General features: G+C 44.1%; 2 protein-coding genes across 2 annotated transcripts; both read right to left on the bottom strand.

The window, feature by feature from the left end:
- Nucleotides 1-1,425: 1,425 nt before the first annotated feature.
- Nucleotides 1,426-11,601, bottom strand: WDR74 (WD repeat domain 74). Its single transcript, XM_081968240.1, has 11 exons — nt 11,481-11,601; nt 10,626-10,735; nt 10,292-10,413; nt 9,425-9,488; nt 8,892-9,035; nt 8,024-8,125; nt 6,908-7,008; nt 6,227-6,282; nt 5,224-5,366; nt 3,706-3,762; nt 1,426-2,472 (listed from the first exon to the last, which is right to left on the bottom strand). The coding sequence occupies exons 1-11, from the start codon at nt 11,539-11,541 to the stop codon at nt 2,269-2,271; spliced, it is 1,164 nt and encodes a 387-aa protein (XP_081824366.1). The 5' UTR covers nt 11,542-11,601; the 3' UTR covers nt 1,426-2,268.
- An 886-nt stretch (nt 11,602-12,487) lies between these two features.
- On the bottom strand, nt 12,488-16,640 carry LOC309400073 (uncharacterized protein). The gene is made up of 2 exons (XM_081968393.1): nt 15,653-16,640; nt 12,488-14,667 (listed from the first exon to the last, which is right to left on the bottom strand). The coding sequence occupies exons 1-2, from the start codon at nt 16,302-16,304 to the stop codon at nt 14,276-14,278; spliced, it is 1,044 nt and encodes a 347-aa protein (XP_081824519.1). The 5' UTR covers nt 16,305-16,640; the 3' UTR covers nt 12,488-14,275.
- Between the last annotated feature and the right edge of the window lie 6,664 nt (nt 16,641-23,304).

Genomic DNA, 23,304 nt, shown 5'->3' with positions numbered 1-23,304 from the left:
GACTCTGTAGCTGGCTGAGGACTTCTGGGAGTTGAAGTCCACGACTCTTCAAACTCCAAAATTTAAAACACTTGAGACTTGTGGACTTCAACTCCCAGAAGTCCTCAGCCAGCTACAGAGTCGAATTGAAATTCCAGGAGTTGAAGTCCACAAGTCTTAAGTGTTTTAAATTTTGGAGTTTGAAGACTTGTGGGCTTCAACTCCCAGAATTCAATTCGACTCTAAAGCTGGCTGAGGAATTCTGGGAGTTGAAGTTCCCAAGTCTTCAAACTCCCAAATTTAGCTGGCTGTAGAATTCTGGGAGTTGAAGTTCCCAAGTCTTCAAACTCCAAAATTTGGCTGGCTGGAGAATAATGGGAGTTGAAGTCCCATTAAAGTTGCCAAGTTTGAGGACCCCTGCTTTAAACCAAGTTTCATTTGCAACAGGGCGGGGGGAGTGTTAAAAAAACAGGCTTAATTCAAAAGAAGCCCCGTTCCCCCCCCCCTCAACCAGGTGAGGAGCAGAAGGTTGTGGGAATTAGGGGGGGGTGATGGGTGGGAGATGCCGGGTGATTCTGGGAGGCTAGCATTAAAAACTAAAGGTTGTTTTCATTTTAATGTTCATATTTATCTCTTTTAAAGGTTTTATATAGTTGCCTTCAGACAGACTGCTTCGAAATCTGGAGGCTCCATTTCCCCAAAGGGAGTGAATAACAGTTTTATCGACAAGTCGCCCTTCTCTTTCTTCAGCCATTTCAAATGCGTCATTTTGTTAATTCGTTAAATTGACACGCTGCCCCGCTGGCATTATCACAGCAACCCGGGCAATAAGACAAAAAGGTAAAAAAAAACCAGACTGATGCAAGATGATTAAAATTATAATTAATTGTGCGCAAGAATAACCGGCTGGGATAACAGGCGGACAGCATATTAATTTAATTTAATAAGTAAATAAATTAGATCGTCCGAGCTGCATCCGATAGCCAGATACCACTTCAAGTGGCAAGGAAATTTATCGAATGGCATCTGACTGACTTAAACACAGATTTTCTTCTGGCTGCTGTGATTGTGTCTAAACCAATCAATCGATCAATCAGAATAGAGATGGAAGGGACCTTGGAGGTCTTCTAGTCCAGCCCCCTGCTCAACAGGAGACCCAATAACTTTCTAGCTGACAATGCATTAGTTCTTTTTTTCCTTAAACTGAAGAGGTTTCTTTTAAGAGATTTTATCCCTCCTCTATTTATTTTTATAAATAACTCAAGGCAGCAAGAATACCTTATACTTCTGCCTCTTCCCTCCTGCATAACAACAACCCTGTGAGGTAGGTTGGGCTGGTCCAAAGTCACCCAGCTGGATTTCACACATAAGGCAGGATTAGAACTCAGGGTCTCCCGGTGATTGGCCCAAAGTCACCCAGCTGGTCGTAAGCCGAGACTACCTGTATTTTTTAAAAAATTGTCGTATAGTATACCTTTTATTTTCACTGGGATTCTTCTGATACAAATAAACAAATAACCCAAGCAGATAAACGGAAGGAAACAGAAAAAAATAATAATTCCCACCTTCGTTTCATTTTAGCTCTCGGTCCTGTAAAAACTTGTACCGGAAACGTGTCCTCAATTCCTGCTTTGCCAGCATCAGAACTCGCAGCCAAGGAGTTAAAGAATCTCTCCCCACTCCAACCCAGAGTTGGACAATAAGGTTGGGGAGGAGGAAACTGGGCCAGTCCTGGAGTCTGGGGAAGGTTCTGAGGAGGGCTCTGTGTCGGAGGCAGAGAGGGGGCCAGGGCCGTATGCCAGTTATCAGCTGCCTTCGGAGTCAGACATCAGCGAGGCAGAAGAACAGCTGGAGCCTGTTCCCAGTATGCACATGTGCAGAGTTGCCAGACACGAAGGGAAGAGATAAAGAACAGGGTTCGACTTGGGAGTAAGGCCACAGGGGGACGGTGAATGTCCCCTCCCATAGGAAATAAAAGAGGAGGGAAAGGGGAATGGGCTTTTGCAGGAAACAATTCGTTCGGCCATTCGTTTCAAGAGTGTGAAGATCTGTCCGTGAATCTGAGAGACTCTGTGCCAGGTCTTTCCTTGCATTTGGACAATATTTACATGGCAGCTTTCCAAGCTAGATAAGGTCTGTGGTCATAAATACACCTTTGAAAGACTGTTGGCCAGGCCTTGGCTGAAGGTGAAAGGAGAGACATTCACATTCGTTTAATAAAAGGGGTTTTGCTGGGACCAGGAATCTGCTTCGGGCTTTTTGGGGAAGCCTAGGTAAGAACAGTACCTCTCACCGTGAACGTAATTTAGTCTTTTTCATCTTTTTCTGCTTTTGGACGGTTGCGTCCTTAGGGGGTTTCGGATTCCCCGTCCGGGAGCTAAGATCGTCATCGACTTTCCGTTTGGAAGCCACCACTTCCATGGAGTTCCATAATTCGTCGTCTTCCTCTTTCACCTCGTCCTGCAGGTTAATGGACGGCTCGAGATCCTCACTCTGCAAAGAGAAAATAGAGAGAAACGGATCAGGGAGGGGAATTGGGTGGTAGAATCTAAATCTTTGAACTCGGGTCCTGGAGGAGACTCCTGCATGGAGTCCCTTGGACTGCAAGGCCATCCAACCGGTCAGTCCTAGAGGAGATCAACCCTGACTGCTCTTTAGAAGGCCAGATCCTGAAGAGGAAACTCAAAGGCTTTGGCCACCTAAGGAGAAGGAAGAAGGACTCCCTGGAGAAGAGCCTCATGCTGGGAACGACGGAAGGCAAAAGAAGAAGAAGGGGACGACAGAGAAGGAGGTGGCTGGATGGAGTCACTGAAGCAGTCGGCCTGAGCTTGAATGGACTCCAGAGGATGAGAGAGGACAGGGAGGCCTGGAAGAACGTGGTCCATGGGGTCACGATGGGTCAGATACAACTTCACAACTCACATCAACAGTCTAAATCTCCTGTCAGCCTTATTGGTTGAGTGGGAGCAATAATGCAGCCCAGGATGATAGTTAGTCCTCAGTTTTAAGACCAGTTGTTTAACACTACTGGATGACGTCGCCAGGTCTCGCTGTTTCAACAGAGTAAGGAAGGTACTTAGGGATGATTCACACCCTGGCCAGTGTCTCTTTGCATTTTGACCATCAGGCAGAAGACACCGGTGCTCACCTCCGTTTCAAAGCCGAAGAGCCAGCGCTGTCCGAAGATGTCTCTGTGGTCATGTGGCCGGCATGACTCAATACACGGAGCGCTCTTCCCTTCCCACCAAAGGTGGTCCCTATTTTTCTACTTGCATTTTTTACCTGCTTTCGAACTGCTAGGTTGGCAGCTGGGAAAAGTCACGGGAGCTCCCTCCTTTACACGCTGCTAGGGATTCGAACCGACCTTTCTGATCGACAAGCTCAATGTCTTAGTCACGCGTTGATCACACACCAGAGTAATATACAGGTTATGACGTACATATGGAAACGTATGACTAGGTTTTTTACCCTTAACTACTGGTATAAGGATGATTCTTTATTATTTATGTTGTCCTGAATTCTTTTATGCGCTGCACCAGGAGAGGCTAAAACCAATTTCGTTGTAGATAGGATGCACAATGACAATGAAGGCTTTGAATTTTGACCTTAACAACGACTCAAAGTTATGGCGGACTCCCGCAAAGCTACTTATGGCCCATTTTCAAAGTTATGATAGCCGGATGCAGACACACAACCCCCCCAACCCCCCCAGCCATGGTAACTCACCTCCCATTTTTCCCGGCTGGTCAGCAAGAGGCAGTTCAATCGGGATTTTAGATAAACCTGGAATCAAGACAGCCTTGGTCAGAAATGTTTTTAAAAAAGGGAATGAATTAAATCGAGGATTTCCTGTCTCTTGGGCAACAGCAACAAGCTTCAGATCCAACCTGATTAAAGATAAAGATTGGTGACCTGCAGCTCACACAGGCTCAACTCCCCCCTATCCTATCATTTGGAGTTAGAGGGATCTTGGAGTCCTAGTGGGCAATCACTCAAATAGGAGCCAGCGGTGTGCAGCACCCCAAAAAGCTAACCCAATCCTTGGTTGTATAAACGGAGGCACAGAATCGAAAATCACGCTGCAGTATTAGTACCGCTTTATAAAGGTTTTAGTAAAGCAACACCTGGAATCCTGCATCCAGTTATGGTCACGTTACAAAAAAGAGGTTGAGATTTTGGAAAAAGTGCAGAGAAGAGCAACTTAAGATGATTAAAGGCCTGGAGACCAAAACATATGAAGGATGGTTTGGAAGGAATTGGGTTTTGGCCACTCTAAAGACAAGAAGGACTAGGTAGGGGAAAAAAAGGAGTTTGGAAATGAAGAAAGCTAAAAAATAAGTAGACAACGCCCTTAGACAGAGATATAAATAAAATGAAAACTGTTAGTATGTGTAGGATGAGAGTAATGTTTAATGTTGATATGATATTATTGCTGGAAGATATGAAGAAGAAAAATGGAGAGTTTTTATAATGTTTAAATGCTTAGTATATTATAATACTAATCTTAGGGAAATAATGTTAATTATGAATGTGGAAATAATGTTAATTATGAATGTGGTAAATGAGGGACAATGTGGCACAGGGATTTTTATATGTATAAGTATAATCTTTATTGTCATTGCCCTTAAAGACAACGAAATTGGTTTTAACCTCACTGGTGCAAAATTATAACAGAAACGACAAAAAAAGAAAGAAAAAGAAAAAAAAAACTAGCGTCTGCATGGAGAGATTGCGGTGGTTATTTAAAAGTCTCACAGCCCAAGGATTTTGCACCAGTGAGGTTAAAAAAACCAATTTCGTTCTATTTAGATCCAGGTGATCCACACGGTATAAGGAAAGATGGTATGTTTATTTTATAACACTCATTAAAATAAAAAAAAGGACATGATAGCAGTACTCCAGTATTTGAGGGGCTGCCACAAAGGAGGAGGAGTCAACTTATTTTCCAAATAATTTGCAGGACATGAAACAATGGATGGAAACTAATCAAGGGGAGAAGCAACCTGGGATGAAGGAGAAACTTAACCGGTGGAACAGAAGTTGCCTCCAGAGGTTGTGGGGGCTTCATTACTGGAGGTTTTTAAAAAGAGACTGGTCGGTCACGTCTGAAATAAAATAGGCATAGGGTCTCCTGCTTGAGCAGGGGGTCGGACTAGAAGACCTCCAAGGTGCCTTCCGGCTCTATTCTGATTACAAGCTCCAGATTCTGTCCCCAAATCCCCAATTCTCAGGGCTGCCCTCTACCTTATGTTCTAAACGCCGGCTCTGGAGGTTGTGCAGCCGAAGGAAACGGTCCAATCCACACGAGGCGACCACGGGAAGCGTAGGGTGACATTGGATGGAGCGGACGCTGCCAGCAAAACCTTTGAGGCACTTCACCAAACGCCCTGCGGCAGAGAGATTCCAAGGTTGAATCACAAGGATGTGATAAAATACATGTGATAGGACAGGCTCCACCGACCATATTTCAAACTTCAAGCCTAAAGCGAGATTTAGGAATTTCTGGAAGCTTGGCCCTCAAGAACAATTAACTATCAACGGGCACAGAGGGGTAAACAACATTTAGGCCCCTTTCGAAAGACAATAAGCAAGCTAAGGAAGGAAATAACAAGGCCACAACATCTCCTCAACACCCAGATAAGCAGGGATTAACACCAGACAAACAATCGAGTAGAAAACAATCCCCCAATCAAGGGATTATCAAGGGGAAAACCACATCCTCTTCAATATGGGCAGGGCAAGCTGCTGTATATTAACAGGGGGGCAAAACCCACACTCCCTCTAGCTGATGATGTTACTTGGTTGGGTAATGAAAAAATCTGCAAGCAATCAGCATCAAAAGAGCCAAAGGCTTCATGATGTACAATTTCATGACTCAGTTAAATTCCTGATAAAGTTTTTAGCCTTCGGGGGAGTACGGTAGACACTTTGATGTCCAAGATTTGGTTTGCTCCGCTGTGGTTTTAGGGTGGGATCAGCAGGGATTCTGATATTAGAATTGAAAATGTAAGTTATGAAATAACAAACCCGGTTACTAAACCAAAATCAGAATAGTACAACCCTCATCGAAATCTAAAACTGTTCCATCCTCAATCCAAAAGAAGAACTGTTGTCGTGTCATCCATTTGTTCATCATAAATCTAGTTAAAGAAAACTCCGTAGGAATCGGGCATAGAAAACACAGCATGCTTTCACTCTACAAATTCTCTTTTGAAGTAAAATCCCATTTTTTATTCTCCACTTATACCTTGGCGTAGATCTATAACCGCAACATCTCCGTGGGAACTTCCAACAACAGCAGCACTGGGGGGAAAAAAATAGAATTTATAAGTTTGTTTTAAAATCTTGCTTTGCAATAGAAAATCACCAAGGAAGCAAATGGTTATCTCCACGCAACCATCAGAAAAGTTAGATCTTGTATACTGAATGTTTATTATTACACAAGATACCGTATTTGATTATTTTTTTGGAAGAAAAGCTAATACCACTCACGCATCATCACGAAATCTCCAGAACCATAAAGTCTACAAACTTGAAATTTGGCACGTATGTTCCTCTTGGCTTCTAAGTGCTCGCTAAGAGCATTTTTTGAAATGACCATCAGATCATCAGTATTTCTTATATTATTATTAACACACACTGATGCTAAGGAGTTAGAAGTTCTACTCCCCCTCCCCACCTGAAAAGAACTCTGTTCCAACTGCCACTTGGGCATGGCCAGCGTGTGATTTATCCGGCCTGCGGCTGGGAGTTTGGACAGTCTACTTCCCCTCCCCACCTGAAAAACGCTCTGATGCTGAGGTGTTAAACTGAGGGAGAGAAGGGGATAAGATAGGAGAGGCCTCTATGGGGCAAGCCTGAGGGAGAGAAGGGGATAAGATAGGAGAGGCCCCTGGGGCAAGCCTGAGGGAGAGAAAGAGAGACTCACTTCGCATCGGAGGTGAGCGAGAGAGCTGTAAGTGGGTACTCGCCATAGGTCACTTCCAAGACGGGACGGCGTTGGGGGCAGCTGGGATCATAAAGCCGCACCTGGATGCAGAAGATCAAGAGTATCAGGCTGAGTTCTTGTACCAAAAGCAGGATAGGATGAAATAATTGAAATAAATGAAATATTGTTGGGATACTATAGGTAGAAAAGGGTTGTCCTGCCTCACTAAAGGGGTGGGGGGTGGGTTTCCTCTATTTTTCTCATTACTTCTTTCTTTCCTCCCTCCCATCTTTTTTCCTTCTTTCCTCTTCCCATTCATTCCTTCCTCCCTTTCTCTTTTCCTTCCTTCCTTCATTTTCCCATCCATTCCTTCCTCTCATCCATTCCTCCTCTCCTTTTCCTCCCTCCCTCTTTTCCTTCCTCTTCCCATCCATTCCTTCCTCATTTTCTCTTCCCCCTTACTCCCTCTCTCCCTCTCCTCCTTCCTTCCTTCCTTCCTTCTTCCCTTTTTCCTCCCTTCCTCCTGTCATGCCTGCAAGCCATCTTTTCTTTTTCCGACTTCAGGCCTGCCACACTTTCTACTGTGGGAAAATATGGAGTTGGGTGATAGGTAGCCATAACAACATCCTTCTTAGAAAGCCAAGGTCATCTTTGCCTCTGCACCTGGCCAGATCTGAATGGGGGGAATCTGTCTTCGTGGCAGTGGAAGATTGGACCATTGATGAACTTGTGGGTGTTTGGGGCAGGATGTTGAACTTTCAAACGGGTAAGAAAACCTGGAAGTTTTCAGATTCGGGTTTTTCCAGATGTGCCAACATGACATCTCTATTAGAAACATTCTAATGGAACTTTGAGGAAACTCTTGTCTCGGACTCTGATTTTATATTGGGTGCTATTTGGAACCCTGACATCTCCCTCTCTTCCTCTATTTATTTTCCTTTGGACTAGTTAACCTCTCACTTCCCCTAATCTGGAAGAGACGTAGTTCCTAAACCTATTTCAAGGACAATGCTAGTTGGAGTTCTCTGGTGTAGTTATTACCAGACGTAACCCAACATGACCAACTATAAAACTGCTTTGAGTGGCTGAAGATCTCTTATCTTTACCAGCTTCTACCTGATGGTGTCCGGTACAAGTCACAATCTTCTCGGATCCAGGTAGAAATTCCATATCCTGGTCCCAGATAGGTACCCTCAGATCAAGCCAATCATGGCGCACCTGTGACAGGTACAAAAAAAATGACGTAAATGCCAGAAGGAGACGCTCAAGTCTGAAAATACAAACCCAAGGCAATGAAGCCATTGTTGTGGCCCCAGTGAAGCTGGCAACAGAGTTGGACAGGGAGGGGGTCAGGGAGGAACCTGGGCCAGTCCTGGAGGCTGGGGAAGGCTTGGAAGAGGACTCTGCGTTGGGGGCAGAGACAGGGCCAAGGCCGTCTGGCAGTGATCAGGGGCCTATGGAGCTAGACAGCAGTGAGGCAGAGGAACAGCTGGAGCCTGTTCCCAGTATGCGCATGCGCAGAGCTGCCAGAAGAACAGGCTCAGAAATCAGGGTCGACTTGGGAGTAAAGCCACAGCTGGATGGTGAATGGCGCCTCCCGTAGGAAACAAAAGAGGAGCGAAAGGGGAGGGGGCTTTTGCAGGAAACAATTCCTTCGGTTGTTAGATTCGTTTCAGGAGTCTGAAGATCTGTCCGTGAATCTGAGAGACTCTGTGCCCAGAGCCTTTCCTTGCACAGCACCTCATTTGGGAAAATATTGACATGGCAGCTTTCCAAGATAGATAAGGTCTGTGGTCATAAATACTCCTTTGAAAGACTGTTTGCCAGGCCTTGGCTGAAGGTGAAAGGAGAGACATTCACGTTCGTTTGATAAAAGGGGTTTTGTCGGGACCAGGAATCGGCTTCGTGCTTTTTTGGGGGAAACCTACGTCAGAACACCGCATGTGTGCAAACACAAATCCAGACACGCCAACAAACGACTCACGTTTTTGGCTCGGAAAACCGGTTCCTGAGGCTGGTGCAAGTCCCATATTTTCAGACAATTCTCTTTCCCCCCCGTGGCGATACGGTGGTGCTGTTGGGAGTTTTGCCTCATGCGGCATACGCCGGGCCCCACCTGAATTTCCACCTGCCAAAAGGAGAAATTGGTGAGCGATGATGAATTCCGCCACTTCCTTTCTTTTTTGGGGGGGAGGGCGGGGAATGATTTTATTAACCATTCTACTGGCAATAATTTTAAAAAAACTCATACATATGAATGATAGGAAAAACAACTAAGAAGAGAAAGAGTACACACTGTGAATGGCAATAAAGGCTTACACGACTACTTTACGCAGAATCAATTTCGTGACCAACATAAAACTACAGACATGTGTCTATAATCATCCACACACAAACGTCACCTACGGAGACAGAAGCCATAGGGGTCTTTGACAGTACTAACAAAGAGAAAAAAACCATCTTCAATTTCCATCTTGAATAGAAGAGGACTCACAATGCATACAAGGCAACACTTACATTCTCCGAGGAGGCATCCCGCCAGATTTTCATCAACCCAGACTCCACACAGGTGATAAGGGAACTGCAAGCAGCAAGGGGGGAAAAAAAATAAACAAAGGCAGAAAAATATTTTTCAGTGCAAGATATAAGATGTCTGAAGTGGTATAGAGTTTCCTGCCTAAGTAGGGGGTTGGATTAGACCTCCAAGGTCCTTTCCAACTCTATTATTCTATTCCATTCTAATTCCTATTCCTAATCCCATCCCATCCCGGTTTTTTTCTGTTCTGTTCTGTTCTGTTCTGTTCTGTTCTGTTCTATTCTATTCTTCTATTCTATTCTATTCTATTCTATTCTATTCTATCCTATTATTCTATTCTATTATTCTATTCCAATCTATTCTATTCTATTCTATTCTATTGTATTCTATTCTATTCCTTTCCATTCCATATTCTATTCCATTCCATTCCATTCCATATTCTATTCTATTCTATTCTATTCTATTCTATTCTATTTTATTTATTTTATTCTATTCATTTCATTCCCATTCTATTCTGAAATACAGAAAGGGACCCGATATGGTTTGGACTTCAAGAAAGCAAATACATGGCTTTTTTCCAAGGTCCACCCACCTACCCAGATGTCCTCACGCCCCTTTTTTTACGCTCTGCGCATGCGCGGAAGGTCCTGTGAGTGTGCGCTCACATTTGCGAACCGGTAATGAAGGTAAGTTGATTTCACCCCTGGTTTCGAGAGCGGGTGTGCAAAAGTCTTTATAGTTATGCGATGCCTATTTCGAAGTTAGTTTTCATCTCTTTCCTACCTCAAGTTGGAATAGGAAAAACCTTTTTCCAAGACAGGGAAAAATGAAATGGGATTCACACTTACCCGTCAAGGACAGCTAAGCCACAAAAGGGTCCTTCACCTCCGTGGCAGTCCCGCGATTCAATAAACTTGCCCTTTTCGGTACTGAATAATCTAACGGATCCATCGAGGCACCCCACAAAGATCTGTGTGGAAAAAGAAAGCCACAGGATTCTTTAGGCCGGTTATGAATCTCCCTGACTCTGGGCAGCTCACATGAGTCAAACAAAGACATTACAATCAAATCAATTAAATATAACAATTGGCAGGAGTGAAGAAGAGAAGGGCCCTCATTCTCCCTCGCTCAAAGTCTGCATGAAGCCAGCAAAGCACAAGCAGAATTAGAAGATCACGTCACCTCTGATTCGTACGAATCACCCCAACACATCGCGGTGACAGCTTCTCGTCGACTGACAGTTGTTTCCCCCATCCTATAATTTGTGGCCTGTTTCTTCTGCAGGTTGACTCCTAAAAGTGGGAAAAGGGACATCACATGACAGAAAAGAATAAGGGGGGGAAAAAAACACACATTTACTTACATACATACATACATACATACATACATACATACATACATACATACATACATATAGAGTGCTGGTCCTGTTGTATAAATATAGATATAGATAGATAGATAGATAGATAGATAGATAGATAGATAGATAGATAGATGATAGATAGATAGATAATTAGATAGATTATAGATAGATTATAGATAGATAGATAGATAGATAGACAGACAGACAGACACAGACAATTATATAGTATATAATACTATATAATTATTTTTTGTATTATTATTATTATTATTATTATTATTATTATTATTATTATTATTATTATTATTATTATTATTATTATTATTATTATTATTATTATTATTATTATTATTATTATTATTAAAATTTTATGCCCCATCTCGCCTAAAAGTTTAGTAAATCGCCTTTAGCTTCCCAGTCAGTCAATATGGATTCAGCAAGTGAAGCTAAAGGCAGCTGAGATTTCCTTCCCTCCACTTGGCTCTCTCCATTCTCCGCTCGCCTGTTTCCCTTCGCCCTCTACACATGCCCAGAGGCACCATGCACATTCAGAAGCAGCTGTTCCCTCATCCCACCCCCACCCCACCGGCTTCCCCGCCCGTACGTTGCTCCTCCCGTCCCTAAACCCCTCCATTCCAGATTCACCCCAACACGCGGCTAGTCCTCATTGTTACCTTTCAAAATCCCCGTCTCGGATCCCACCCACACGTGGCTCCCCACCGCGGGAGACGCCATGTCTGCCTCGGCTCCGCTGTTTCCGAGTCGGAGCGATTAAAGTGACGGACCGGAACGTACAGCCCTGGCTTTGATTGGCTGACGCGCCGCTTGGGTGCGCCAATTATAATCGTCCCCCTCGAGCTTCCCCCCCCCTCTTCAGACGGTCCTGTCAATTTTGGTACAGGGCAAACTGAAGCATTTGCAGAATAATTAGATATATTAGAATAATTAGAGTAATAAACGGGTTATTTGAATTATTGGTGGGGGTTTCCCCCCAAGGGGTAGCTTTTTAATTTATATATATATAAATTGTATGTATGTATGTATGTATGTATGTATTTGTGTTACAACCCCTGGTATGCCTAAATATGGGAGGAAGGTCACTACTCCCTCTTTCTGTCCTTCGGCTTATCACAGAAGACCATGCAGGCAGAAAACCATTTTTTATTTTTATTTTTAATGTTGCCTTTTTATATTTGTGTTGTATTTGTACTGATAAATAAATAAAGGGAGACTAGTATAGATCTATTTCGAGCTAATTAGCTCTCATCAACTAGCCATACCCTTACTGGGATTCGAACCTGGGTTGTAACATACCAGGGGTTGTAGGCATACCAGGGGTTGTAACACAAATACATATATATAAATGACATTAGGACAAAATGCATGCCCTCTTTACAGACCTCTTAGGAATGGGGTGAGGTCCACGGACTAGAAATCACTATCTCCTTTTTTTCTAGGCTTAGTGCTTTAACTGCTAGACAAAACTGCCTCTTAGAAATCATGCTTAGAAGTCATCAGAACTGAAAGTCCCCATTCATCCAGAGTCTTCTGCTTTTTTCCTCCCTCTTTTGTCTGTTTCTTAATGCCAAAGAAGGATTTAAACTAAAGTAAGAAACAAAGATAATCTTGGTGGTGGTGGTGTTTTTTAAATTCCACTGATCAGAAATAAGCATAGCAGAGATTTCAGCAGAGGCTTACTTTATTTCACTAGCCCCCCCCCCAACATGGCAACGTCAGAAATTTTCTTTTGATTCTCTTACCTCCCAACATTTTAGATAGTTTGACAACTGATGTTGTCTTCGCCCAAAAATATAGACTTCCAAAAACAGACAAGGAAAACCTAATAGATAAACAAAGGAATGGATAGAGACAAGGGGTAACAGTGAATAAGTGACTACAGAGCCCAGATAAATATTATATGACACTGCCATCCTCCCGCAACATTTAAGATTACATTTCATGAGGAAACACAGATATCTGATTTCAGAGTTTTTCCACAGAGGATTGCTATTCCTTTCAAGGAAATTTTAAAGTCTAGCAAAATCTGTCCAACAACAGGGATGCGCTGTCAAATATATTTTTCTTATGCTTAATCCCAGCATCCAAGATTACAATAACAACACAAATGGAGAGAACTTCCAGCCTGTGATAAGATCATGAGTGAACCATTCTGAAGAAATGAGGAACATCCTGTCAGGGAGAAGAAGAGCAGGAACAATAAAATCTCAGGTAAGAGAGAAAAAGAGAAAACAAGCCTTCAAAGCAATGTCTTGCCTTTGCTAGTTGAAATCTCTTCTTTTAGCAGGCTAGGTAGTCGCTTGACATGGGTGGTACGTTTGCAAAACCTCGCATCTTCAGGAAAGGAAAGGAAACAAAACAGGAAAAGGAAAGGAAAGGCGGAAAGGAAAGGAGGAGAGGAGATGAAAGGAAAGGATGAAAAAAGAAGAAAGGGAAAGAAAAGGAAAGGGGGAAAGGAGATGAAAGGAAAGGATGAAGAAAGAAGAAAGGGAAAGAAAAGGAAAGGGGGAAAGGAGATGAAAGGAAAGGATGAAGAAAGAGGAAAGGAACAGGAAAGGAAAAGGAAGATGAAAGGAAACGAGGAAAGGAAAAAGATGAAAGGAAAGGGAAAAAGAAAAAGGAAAGGAAGATAACAAGAAGGAAAAGAAACAATGCCGCATAAACCTGGCATGTTCAGCTTTGTAACAGATGACTCCAAAGCAGCCCCCTTTCGTTACAGATAGTCCTTGACTTACGACCACAAGTGAGCCCAACATTCCTGTTGCCGAGTGAAACATTTGCGAGGTGAGTTTTGCCCCATTTTACGAGCTTTTTTTGTCACGGTTGTGAAGTGAAACACTGCACTTGCTAAGCTAGTTAACGCGGTTGTTAAGTGAATCCGGCTTCCCCATTGGCTTGGCCTCTCAGGTCGTCATAAAAGGGGATCTCTCTTGATTTCCCCAGGACACTGCAACCGTCATAAATCTGAGTCAAGCTTGATCATGGGGATGCTGCAACGGTCGTAAGTGTGAACAACAGTCACAAGTCCCTTTGTTCAGTGTCGTCGTAACTTTGAAGGGTGACTGAATGAACGGTCGTAAGTCAAGGATTACCGGGAACTGTACTTGCAATAAATCTGACTAAGATGCTAATGGGAAAAGAGAAGGAAGCACGTTAGGCCCGGAGTTTTGATGTGGTTCATTCTCAAGAGTGAAAACTATCTTCCCATCATTGCTGCCTGGAATAGCATCGGCGCATGACCGAATGTGCGCAGCTGTGGCCTGCACACGCCTGCAACATATCCTATGTCCCGCTTGAAGCAATGTAAACATTGCCAAATAAAAATAAATTCTGCAGGGAAACCCGTCCAAAGATGGTCTCAGCAGTTGAACTGGAGGGTATGCGCATAAAGGGGGACCGTGGAGACCTTCTCTTCCCCCTGGTAACCGTGCAGAAGACGCCCTCCATCTGTTTAGCCATCAGGACGAGGCAGGCTGCGCCACAGAGTGGCCAGGAAGGGCGGGCAGCGCAGACTCAACCGCAGGTCCTCGCAGGAGTCTCCCTCCGGACACACGACTTTCACACACATTTCAGCGTCTTGGCCCCCTTCGGCGTCACGGAAGGGCTCCGTCACATCAAAGCGGGCGCCGCAGGCATCCCCGTTCAGCAGCCGGGTGTCCCGCCTCTTGGACCGAGGTTGCAAGACGGATTGGGGCCAAGAGGGAGCAGTGAGGAGCAGGCGGAGAGGGAAAGGCTGGCCCTGACCCAGAGGCTGCTCCAAGTTCAGCAGGACGAAAGCTTTGGTGAGACGGACACCTCTCTGGCAACGGAGGTGAAGCATCCAGCAGAATTCGTGCTCTGCTCCTGAGGGGGGAGAAGAGAGGCAGTATGTTGAAAACTGCAGAAGGTCGCTTAGATGCGATAGTTAGAGGAGAGGAGAGGGTAAAAGTGGAGGATAAAAAAAGAAGGGAAGGTGGAAAGGAAAGGAAGAAGAAAGAGGAAAGGAGGAAAGGAGAAAAGGAAAGGAAGAAAGGAAAGGAGGAAAGGAAAGGATAATAAAAGGAAAGGATGAAGAAAGAGGAAAAGAAAAGATGAAGAAAGAGAAAAGGAAAAGGAAAGGAAAATGAAAGGAAAGGAAGAAGAAAGAGGAAAGGTGGAAAGGAAGAAAGGAAAGGAGGAAGAAAGGAGGAGATGAAAGGAAAAGAGGAAGAAAGAGGAAAGGAAAGGAGGAAGAAAGAGAAAAGGAGAAGGAAAGGAAAAGGAAGATGAAAGGAAAGGAGAAAAGGAAAAGATAACAAGAAGGAAAAGAAACAATAGCGTATAAAGCGTAGATTACAGACTATAAAATATAAAGCAAAAAAATTAAAACACCCAGCCTTCCTTTCTCAGCTGATCTAACTCACACCACCAATATTTGGCTGGAAGCAACTCAAACCCAATTTATCCTAATTTTAAAAACTGCAAATGTCCCCTAAGTCACAACACAGGACTTCGAACAGAGCTGGATAAACGGGCTTCCATTTCCTACACGGTCTTCGCCGCCTGCCCAGTTCCCCAGCCGATTTTAACCTAGAAGCTCTGACCTCAGAGGCGGTTGGACAACAAAGACCATCGGTTTTCACATGGGGCGAGAGATCCCGCGGGAAAAGATTGCAAAACCCTTCTTTAGAAACCTTCCCAACCCCCAGGAACTCTCAGAAGCCCTGGGAACAGCCCAGACAGCTGTTGCACAGCTGCCTGCGTGCTCCAAGGCGGAGTCTCCGAAGCCCATCCTCTGCTTGGGTCTGATTGGCTGCACAGCTGGCACCCAGTCGGAGCCTGGCACCTGTCCCACGGCCCTCCCGCTTACCTTGCCTGCCTTCGTTGACTTTGAGTGACATCGTCATGCTCTTGAAGTCTCCGGATGACAGCATTGCTGTGTAGGCTTCGTACGCGTGGGAGGTACATCGCAGCATGCAGCTGCTAAATCTGGGCTGCGCAGGCTGCTGTCCTTCCCGCGTGGCCGCCGGGCTGTCATCGGCAGGGCAAAGTGCCCACGGCTGCACCGTCGCCAGTTCCTGACTTCCCACGTAGCCCACAACACCCATGCCCAGGATCCACAAAACGATCAGCCCAGAATGACCCATCGCAAGTTTCCGGGACAGAAACCAGCATGTCGAAGGAGAGCGCCGAGGGCAGGCCGAGGGGCCGGATCTCACAGCCACAACAGGTCTGAACCTGTTGCCTTCAGCCTGCGTGGATTCCTCAGCCCCCGCCAGCTGCTGGGAGGGTGCCCAGAGAGGCAGCTGCCAAGCAACTTTGGAATGCCAGGCGCCAGAGGGGGAATCAAGAGTCAGGGAGGGAGATAAAGACCGCTGAAGGCCTGCCCAAGTTATATAAGATGTAGCTTGCCTACCAACAGATGAAGAGATAATAATAAAAAAGATATTCGATTGTGCAGAGATGAATAGGTTGACCATGAAAATAAAGGATAAAGAGGAATCGGAGTACTTCCAAGACATGGGGAAGATTTCATGATTGGCTAGAGAAAGGAAACTGGAAAAGAAAGTAGGGGGGGGGGGATAGAGAACCGAGATGGAAAGTGGGGAGGAGAGAAGAAGGGGAAAACAGAGAATATTAAATATGTAAGTATATATCGAAAAGCGAGATAGAAAGGGGAGGAAAATATAGCTAGGATAGATTAGCGAAGGTAAGGGAATAAGAAATGATGCCAAATTATATTTGGGTTTGCGGAAATACCATCCCAAGGAAACATAAACTGAGATCTGAAAGAGACACAATAGAAAAGAGAGAGAGGAGAATGAAAGGAAGATGGGGGAAAGAAGAGGTAAGGAGAGAATGCAAGGGAGAGGAAGAGAGGGTAGGAAGGGGAAGAGTAGAAGTAGGAGAAAGGGAAGGGAAGAAGGGGGAGGAGGAAGAAAGTAGAGAAGGGAAGGAGAGAGGAAAGGGAAAATGCAAGTTTTGTCCCATTTTGTGCAAGTACGGGCAGGCTGTGACCGCAGGTTGCTACAACAGAAATGGCAGAGGCTGGGTTATTTTGCGCATTCTCCAAGGGCTGAAAGCATGCCAAGGTTTTTTTTTTGCAACCAGTCGAGGGGTAGGCAAGATCCACGGGGGTTACTAACTTAGGAACTGCCCTGATTCATTTAGCATCGGTTGTCGAGAGGTTGCAAAATGGGACAAAACTGGAAGACATCCAGGTGTGCTTGCGCCAAAGGTGCTTTTTCAAAGCAGAGCTGAAGAAGCTTGTTGGATGAGAAGCAAAGCGTCTTCGAAGAAAAACCAGAATTGGGGGAAAAAAGCACCTTTGGGTCACGGAATAATTGCTGGAGGATGGGAAGCACACCAATTTAATGGAGGGTCCTGCTTGACCTCTGTCCTCCACCCAATGACCTGAAAAAGGTCATTTGGTGCAGCTTATCACTGGGGTCTCATTGTCCCTTTCCCAAAACCAACAGGATGGTGAGGTCAGAAAATCCATTAAACCAAACCAGTTGAAAGGGTTTGGAATTGTCTGCTTATCTCAAAAAATTTTTGGAGCAGTCTTAAGAACAAAATGTACTTCAGTACAAATAAAAGTTAACTCAACACATTTTCTTTCTGGTTTATTCCCAAGCCAGCATATCCTAAACATCAAAATTATCAGGAACTGTAAAAAAAAATAGAAGTTGCAGGTTGTTGGAAATTTAGAAAGGAACTTTTTAGTGACTTCTAGTCCCATCTTAGATATGAAAGCCAGCTGGATGACTTTGGGCCAATGGCCAAGATACTGGGAGTTCTAGTCCCACTTTAGGCATGAATGCTGGCTGGGTGACTTTCAACCAATCACTAAGAAGATGGTGAGTTCTAGTCCCACTTTAGCCATGAAAACCAGCTGAGTAACTTTTGGCCAGCCCTTCTCAGGCGAACACACCACAGGATTGTTGTGAGGAAGGAGGGTTGGACTAGGAGACCTCCAAGGTCCCTTCCAACTCTGCTATTGTATTGAGTATTAGATAATCGTTACCCAATTAGGTAAGAAAACAACCATCTAAGCAAATCCATCCATCCATCCCCAGGATAGTCAAGAAAAAAACCAACCACAGCATTTTTTTTCAAACTAGCGTATTTATTAACAGTAGCAAACTTTACACATTTAAAAGAAATTTGAGCATACAATTGCCAGTAATTTTATTTCTGACATGTACCAAAATCTTTTTAACAAATGGGGGGGGGGGGAAATCCTGTAAATTTGTAGATATAATATCCCCCTCCCCCAAACTTTCATCCAGTTTTCTAAGTATCAGCAAACTCTTCTAGTTATAATAGTTTTTGAAAGAGAGAATCCCAAAAGACGCATCTCTCTGCAGAATATTCTTTTGGGGTGGGGAAAAAAGGTAGTAAAAATATCTCGAGCTAGACTTGAATTTCAGATGTTACAGGTATCTGAAGGAAGGATATTGCAAAGAGCCATTTCGGTGTTTCATTATTCCACCATTAAAGCACACAAACTTTCTTTTTTTTTTTTTGAAAGAATTTTATTGGTTTTTACAAATATTTATAGGAAAGGGTAAATAGGTACAAGAAAATTTTGACAGCTACATCGTGCAAAAGGTAGAAATCCCCCCGAATCTCACAACTTTTTACAAAAAAATGGATCAAAAATTAAGAAATAAACATTGGCAGCTTTTTGTTTTGCATTATATCAACGATATGTTCAATCATCTTTTATGTCACTTCCAACAATTACAGTATAACAATTGCAGTAATGTTTCAAACTCATTTTTGCACCCCTATTCTCCGTTTATTTAGCACACAAGCATTCTTGATTCAAGAAGATGGTGACAGCTCGTTTTATTCTTCTCAAACGTCTTCAAGGTAACAATTTGAGCCTGCTTTTATGGAGACAGAAAAAATATAGATCGAAAATTGAGGAACTGCTGAAATAACCTGTAAATTACAACACAGGTTGAATCTCAAGAGCCAAAGGAGAACGAATATGATTTTTGGAGTACAAAGACTGCAAAATTTGAACTAAGGAGGGGAGGATACACCAGAAACCAAGAATAATGGAATTGGAAGTCTAAATCTAATCTAGATTAAACTAGATCAAACCAGTCTAGTCCAACCCCCTGCCCAAGCAAGAGACCCTATGCCACTTCAGACAAATGATTGTCCCATCTCTTATTAAAAACTTGTGTTGGAGCATTCACAACTTCTGAAGCAAGTCGTTCCACTGATTGTCAAGAAATTTCTCCTTATTTCTAGGTTGCTTCTCTCCTTGATTAGTTTCCATCTGTTGCTTCTTGTCCTCCCTTCCGGTGCTCTGGACAATAGTTTTGACACCCCCCTCTTTGGGGCAGCCCCTCAAAATATTGGAACCCTGTGTCACTCTTTCTCCGTCTTTTCACTAGACGCATTCCTGTCTTGTCTGACAAAATGAGATTTCAATTTGTGTTCTTGATAGCTTGCTCCCCACAAAAGCAATATTTTTTTTAATATGATGTTTGGTGTTAGAAATGGGACTCTCACCTCCCGCAGCGAGAAATCGCAGATTTCAAGCTCTTGTGAGTTCAGCGAAAACAGCCAGGCAGCCCACCTGTGGCAAGGAGAAACATGGCAGGGCCAGCATGCGTTAAAAGTCGGAGATTAAAGAAACGCAACATGTAAAAGCAGCAGAATCTCCCAGATCTGGCTTTAATTAATCAGAGGAACCACTCAGTCACAGGATATCAGACTGGGGCGGTAACGATCTCATCATTGAGAGCCAGCCAGGGCAAGCATCAGAAAAACCACAAAAGCCTGGCTTACACACCGCCCACCACAATTGCCCTAAGCCCCAAAAAGTGAATCAGACTGTGATTTAGCGAGCGATATGAATCCAGGGGGATTTGTCCCACTCCGCTAACTTTATCTCATCTACAGATAATTTTTCACTTACAACCATTTATTGACTGGCTGTTGAAAGTCACAACTGAAAAGGGGGACAATTTTTCAAACTAGCATATTTAGCATAGGTCTCAGGATTGCCACACAGCATTGGGAAAAGGGGAGGGGTGAGTTAGATGGGGTTTTGTAGCCAAAACAATAGTTTCCCTGTGGGAACCAAGGACCTTCTCACAGGTGGCTGGCCAGAGGAGGAGCAAGTATCCAAGCAACCAGCCGCCACCTGGATTGGACAGCGTGACCCGTGACTTGGGAGGAAAGGGGAAAAATTTTAATTTTTAATTGGGTGAAAGCTGCGGGAAATCTCCGAGTCGGCTTTCACCAGCTTGTGCCAATATGATCTATCCAACAAACTATTTTTTGCGTAGCTCAGGTGCCTCAAAGTTTGTTTTCTGTGAGTGCATTACTTGCAACCTTGACAAATGACCTGTGCAAAATTCAGAAACTTATGACGGTTGCAACGCCCCGGGGGAGGGATGGTTCCCACATCATCCCCTTTTGCGACCTTCAGACAAGCAAAAGTCAACAAATAACGACCGTGCCACTAACTTAAAAAAGGCCGGTGACTCACTTAACACCTGCGGCAAGGAAAGGTCGTAACGTTGCGGAGGTGGGGAAACTCGCTGAACAATTGTCTCGCTTAGTAACAAGACAGTCCGAACTCAACTGTGCTCATAAATCGAGGCCTATCTGTACAGGTAGGAAAATCCACTCACCTATGCTTTGGGCAATTCCTTCAAAGTTATTTTCTGCAGGAGGTAAGAGAAAAAGAAAAGCAACATGTGTACGAAACATCAACAAATCAATAAAAAACAAGGGAAACCCACCAGGAATCCCGCTTATCAAATTCGTCTCTTTCTTTTGCAGTTTTTCAGGCAATTCCGGGTGTTTCATTTCGTTCAAAGTGAGCTAGGTATACTCATCATCAAAACTGCAACGGGCAGAGATGAGAATGTCCATTTCTTTTATTTCTTTTTGTCTTTTAATGTCCCCGCAATCCCTGGCAATGGGGGTGGAGACGGGGCAACTGAATGTGTTTTACGGGCCGGATGCCTTTCCCTGTTGCCAGAGCGGAGTTTTGTTCAGCAGGTAAATTCCTCATCGTGCCCAGAGAGAAATATCTGCCGCTACTTAGGATTGAACTCACAGCCTCCTGATTGTGAGGCAAGAGAGCTCCACCTCTAAGGCCACCACGCCACTCATTAGAATGTATTAAAAAAAAATCTAAGAGACATGTGGTTGGGATTCTTTTTTTATTTAACTACAAGCTGATAACTCAGCCTTGCCCGGATATTTATATATAGGGGGGAAAGATGTCTGGACAAAACGTAACTTCTAATGTTGGATTATCCCCCTTATCAGAGGGAGCCCCCTTGCTGTTACCATGGCAACTCCACTATGCTGTACAGCAGAAGCCATTTTACGGTAGTACAGTAGAAGCCATTTGAAGGCACAACAGGATATATCTTAGGGTTTGGCTGAAATTGCTCAACTTGGTACACATATGACTTACTCTCTGGAAACAAATACTATGGGGGTAAGACACCCCTAAAACTTATTGAAGTGTGTGTTCTGCTAAGATACAGCCTGTTGTGCCTTCAAATGGCTTCTACCTTACCACCATAAAATGGCTTCTACTGTACAGCATATATTATATATATATATAATCACACACACATATATACATACACATCATTTGTAAACCATAGTGGAAAGACGGAGCATATAAATATCCAAGTTATTTTAAGCTAAACAAAAAAACCCACCTGAGGTCTACTCCCAAGTGCCACCCACCCCTCTAATTTGGCTGTAAGCTGCCTATAGGGCAGCCCCACAGCTAGATGTGCAGCAAATAAATTTAACCAATAAATTTTATTTAAACTCCAACCCTCAGGATGTCTAGAATAAGGCTGGGATCTGTCTATCAGCCATTCCTAGCTTAAGGACTGTACGAAAACAGCCACTCACTGGGCCAGATTTGACCCACAGGCCTTAGTTTGCCGACTCATAGATTAAAGCTATCTCCGGGTGTTTCTTACCCATTCATTCTTCATCATGCAGGAACAGGGACTGGCATCTCCATTCTGTAGGAAATAACATATCAGGAATACATAAATACACCAGCCAGGTAAAATTCTGGTTCTCAGTTAATAAAAGCCTGTTTGCGAGCTGGGCCTTCAAATTTCAGTACCAGCCTCAAAAGTCTGTAAATCTGCCCCAACAAGGAAAAACGTTGTTAAGTTAAATTGGGGTTATCCTGCTTATAACGAGGCTTAGGGTCTGTTTTCACTCCAAATTGAGAGGCTGTAAAACAGGGACGTCCAACGTAAGATCTGTGGACTTAAAAGCTCCCAATTTGACTCAACGCCGAAGGCTCACGGAACGCTGTTCCCTTCCCACCAAAGGTGGCTCCTGTTTTTCTACTCGCATTTCTTACGTGCTTTCGAACTGCTAGGTTGGCAGAAGCTGGGACAAGGAACGGGAGCTCCCTCCGTTACACGGCACTAGGGATTCGAACCTCCAACTGATCAAGTGTTCTTAGCCACTGAGCCACCATGTCCTATGTCTTATGGAAACTTCTGCTCTCAAGAGAGTCAAGAAAGCAGCGCATAGGAGGAAATATTTGGGGCACCAATGATTTCCTTCGAACCCAAGGCTGGCCTAGTTCCCAACCGATGCTCAGATTCCGATTCTCAACAGTGAAATTCAGCCGAACGAGATTCCAAGCGTTGAGCTCATCATATCAGCGGGAACCCAGGCCGGCCCAAGACAAAATTAACGGCGAACTGAGCAAATGGGAGACTTACTTTGAGGACACAGGAGTGCCAAATCTTCCTTATTACTCCGAGAAGCTTCATTTCCTTTTGGAAGCTGTTGAAAGAAATCATAACAACGATGTACATCAAAGCAGAATTCTGATGCTCAAGAGGATGTCTTGGGAGACAAAAAGGTTTAAGATGCCCAGTCCCATCAGACAGCTCCTTCTGAAGCGAACCATCCTCTTTTCCATCTGCTGGCACCAGTGGGTTCAAACTTTGCAGTTTCTGGCACCAGACAGACAGTAAGACGTGGTAGGTTTTCATCACTGGGACGACAAATTGCTGGTTTTAACAGCCTCCCATCTTTCAATGCACTTATTAAATTTATAGCACGGACACATCTAACTTAGAGGCTAATAAAGCTGGCGTGATATCTGAACATTTTAAAATGTAATTTATATCCAACGATCCGAAGACCGGTGAATTGACATGACGATAAGGGCGCTTTGGGGACGAGGTGGCTAAGATGCTGAGCTTGTCGATCAAGGTTGGGCGTTCGAATCATCAGCACCGTGTTAACGGAGGGAGCCCCCGTGACTTGTCCCAGCTTCTGCCCGAAAGCAGGTAAAAAATACAAGTAGAAAAATAGGAACCACTTTTGGTGGGAACAGCGTTCTGTGCGCCTTCGGCATTGAGTCATGCCGGCCACATGATCACGGAGACATCTTCGGACAACGCTGGCTCTTTGAAATGAGCACCACCCCCTAGAGTCGGGAGCGACTATGTGCAAGGAGAACCTTTACTAGTCCTACATACT

This window comes from Natrix helvetica, assembly GCF_964273705.1.
Source record: "Natrix helvetica genome assembly, chromosome: 16".
Classification (NCBI taxonomy): Eukaryota; Metazoa; Chordata; class Lepidosauria; order Squamata; family Natricidae; genus Natrix; species Natrix helvetica.
Note: the sequence above shows the minus strand (reverse complement) of the source record. Positions and strands in the feature narration are given on the sequence as shown.

Coding starts and splice junctions, on each gene's coding strand:
- WDR74 (XM_081968240.1), bottom strand. CDS start 11,541: ATGGCGTCTCCCGCGGTGGGGAGCCACGTGTGGGTGGGATCCGAGACG. Junction 10,414..10,625: donor GTGATTCGTACGAATCAGAG/GTGACGTGATCT, acceptor TTTTCCACACAG/ATCTTTGTGGGGTGCCTCGA. Junction 6,283..6,907: donor TCGCTCACCTCCGATGCGAA/GTGAGTCTCTCT, acceptor TTTTCCCCCCAG/TGCTGCTGTTGTTGGAAGTT.
- LOC309400073 (XM_081968393.1), bottom strand. CDS start 16,304: ATGTCTTGGAAGTACTCCGATTCCTCTTTATCCTTTATTTTCATGGTC. Junction 14,668..15,652: donor AGTCAACGAAGGCAGGCAAG/GTAAGCGGGAGG, acceptor CTCCCCCCTCAG/GAGCAGAGCACGAATTCTGC.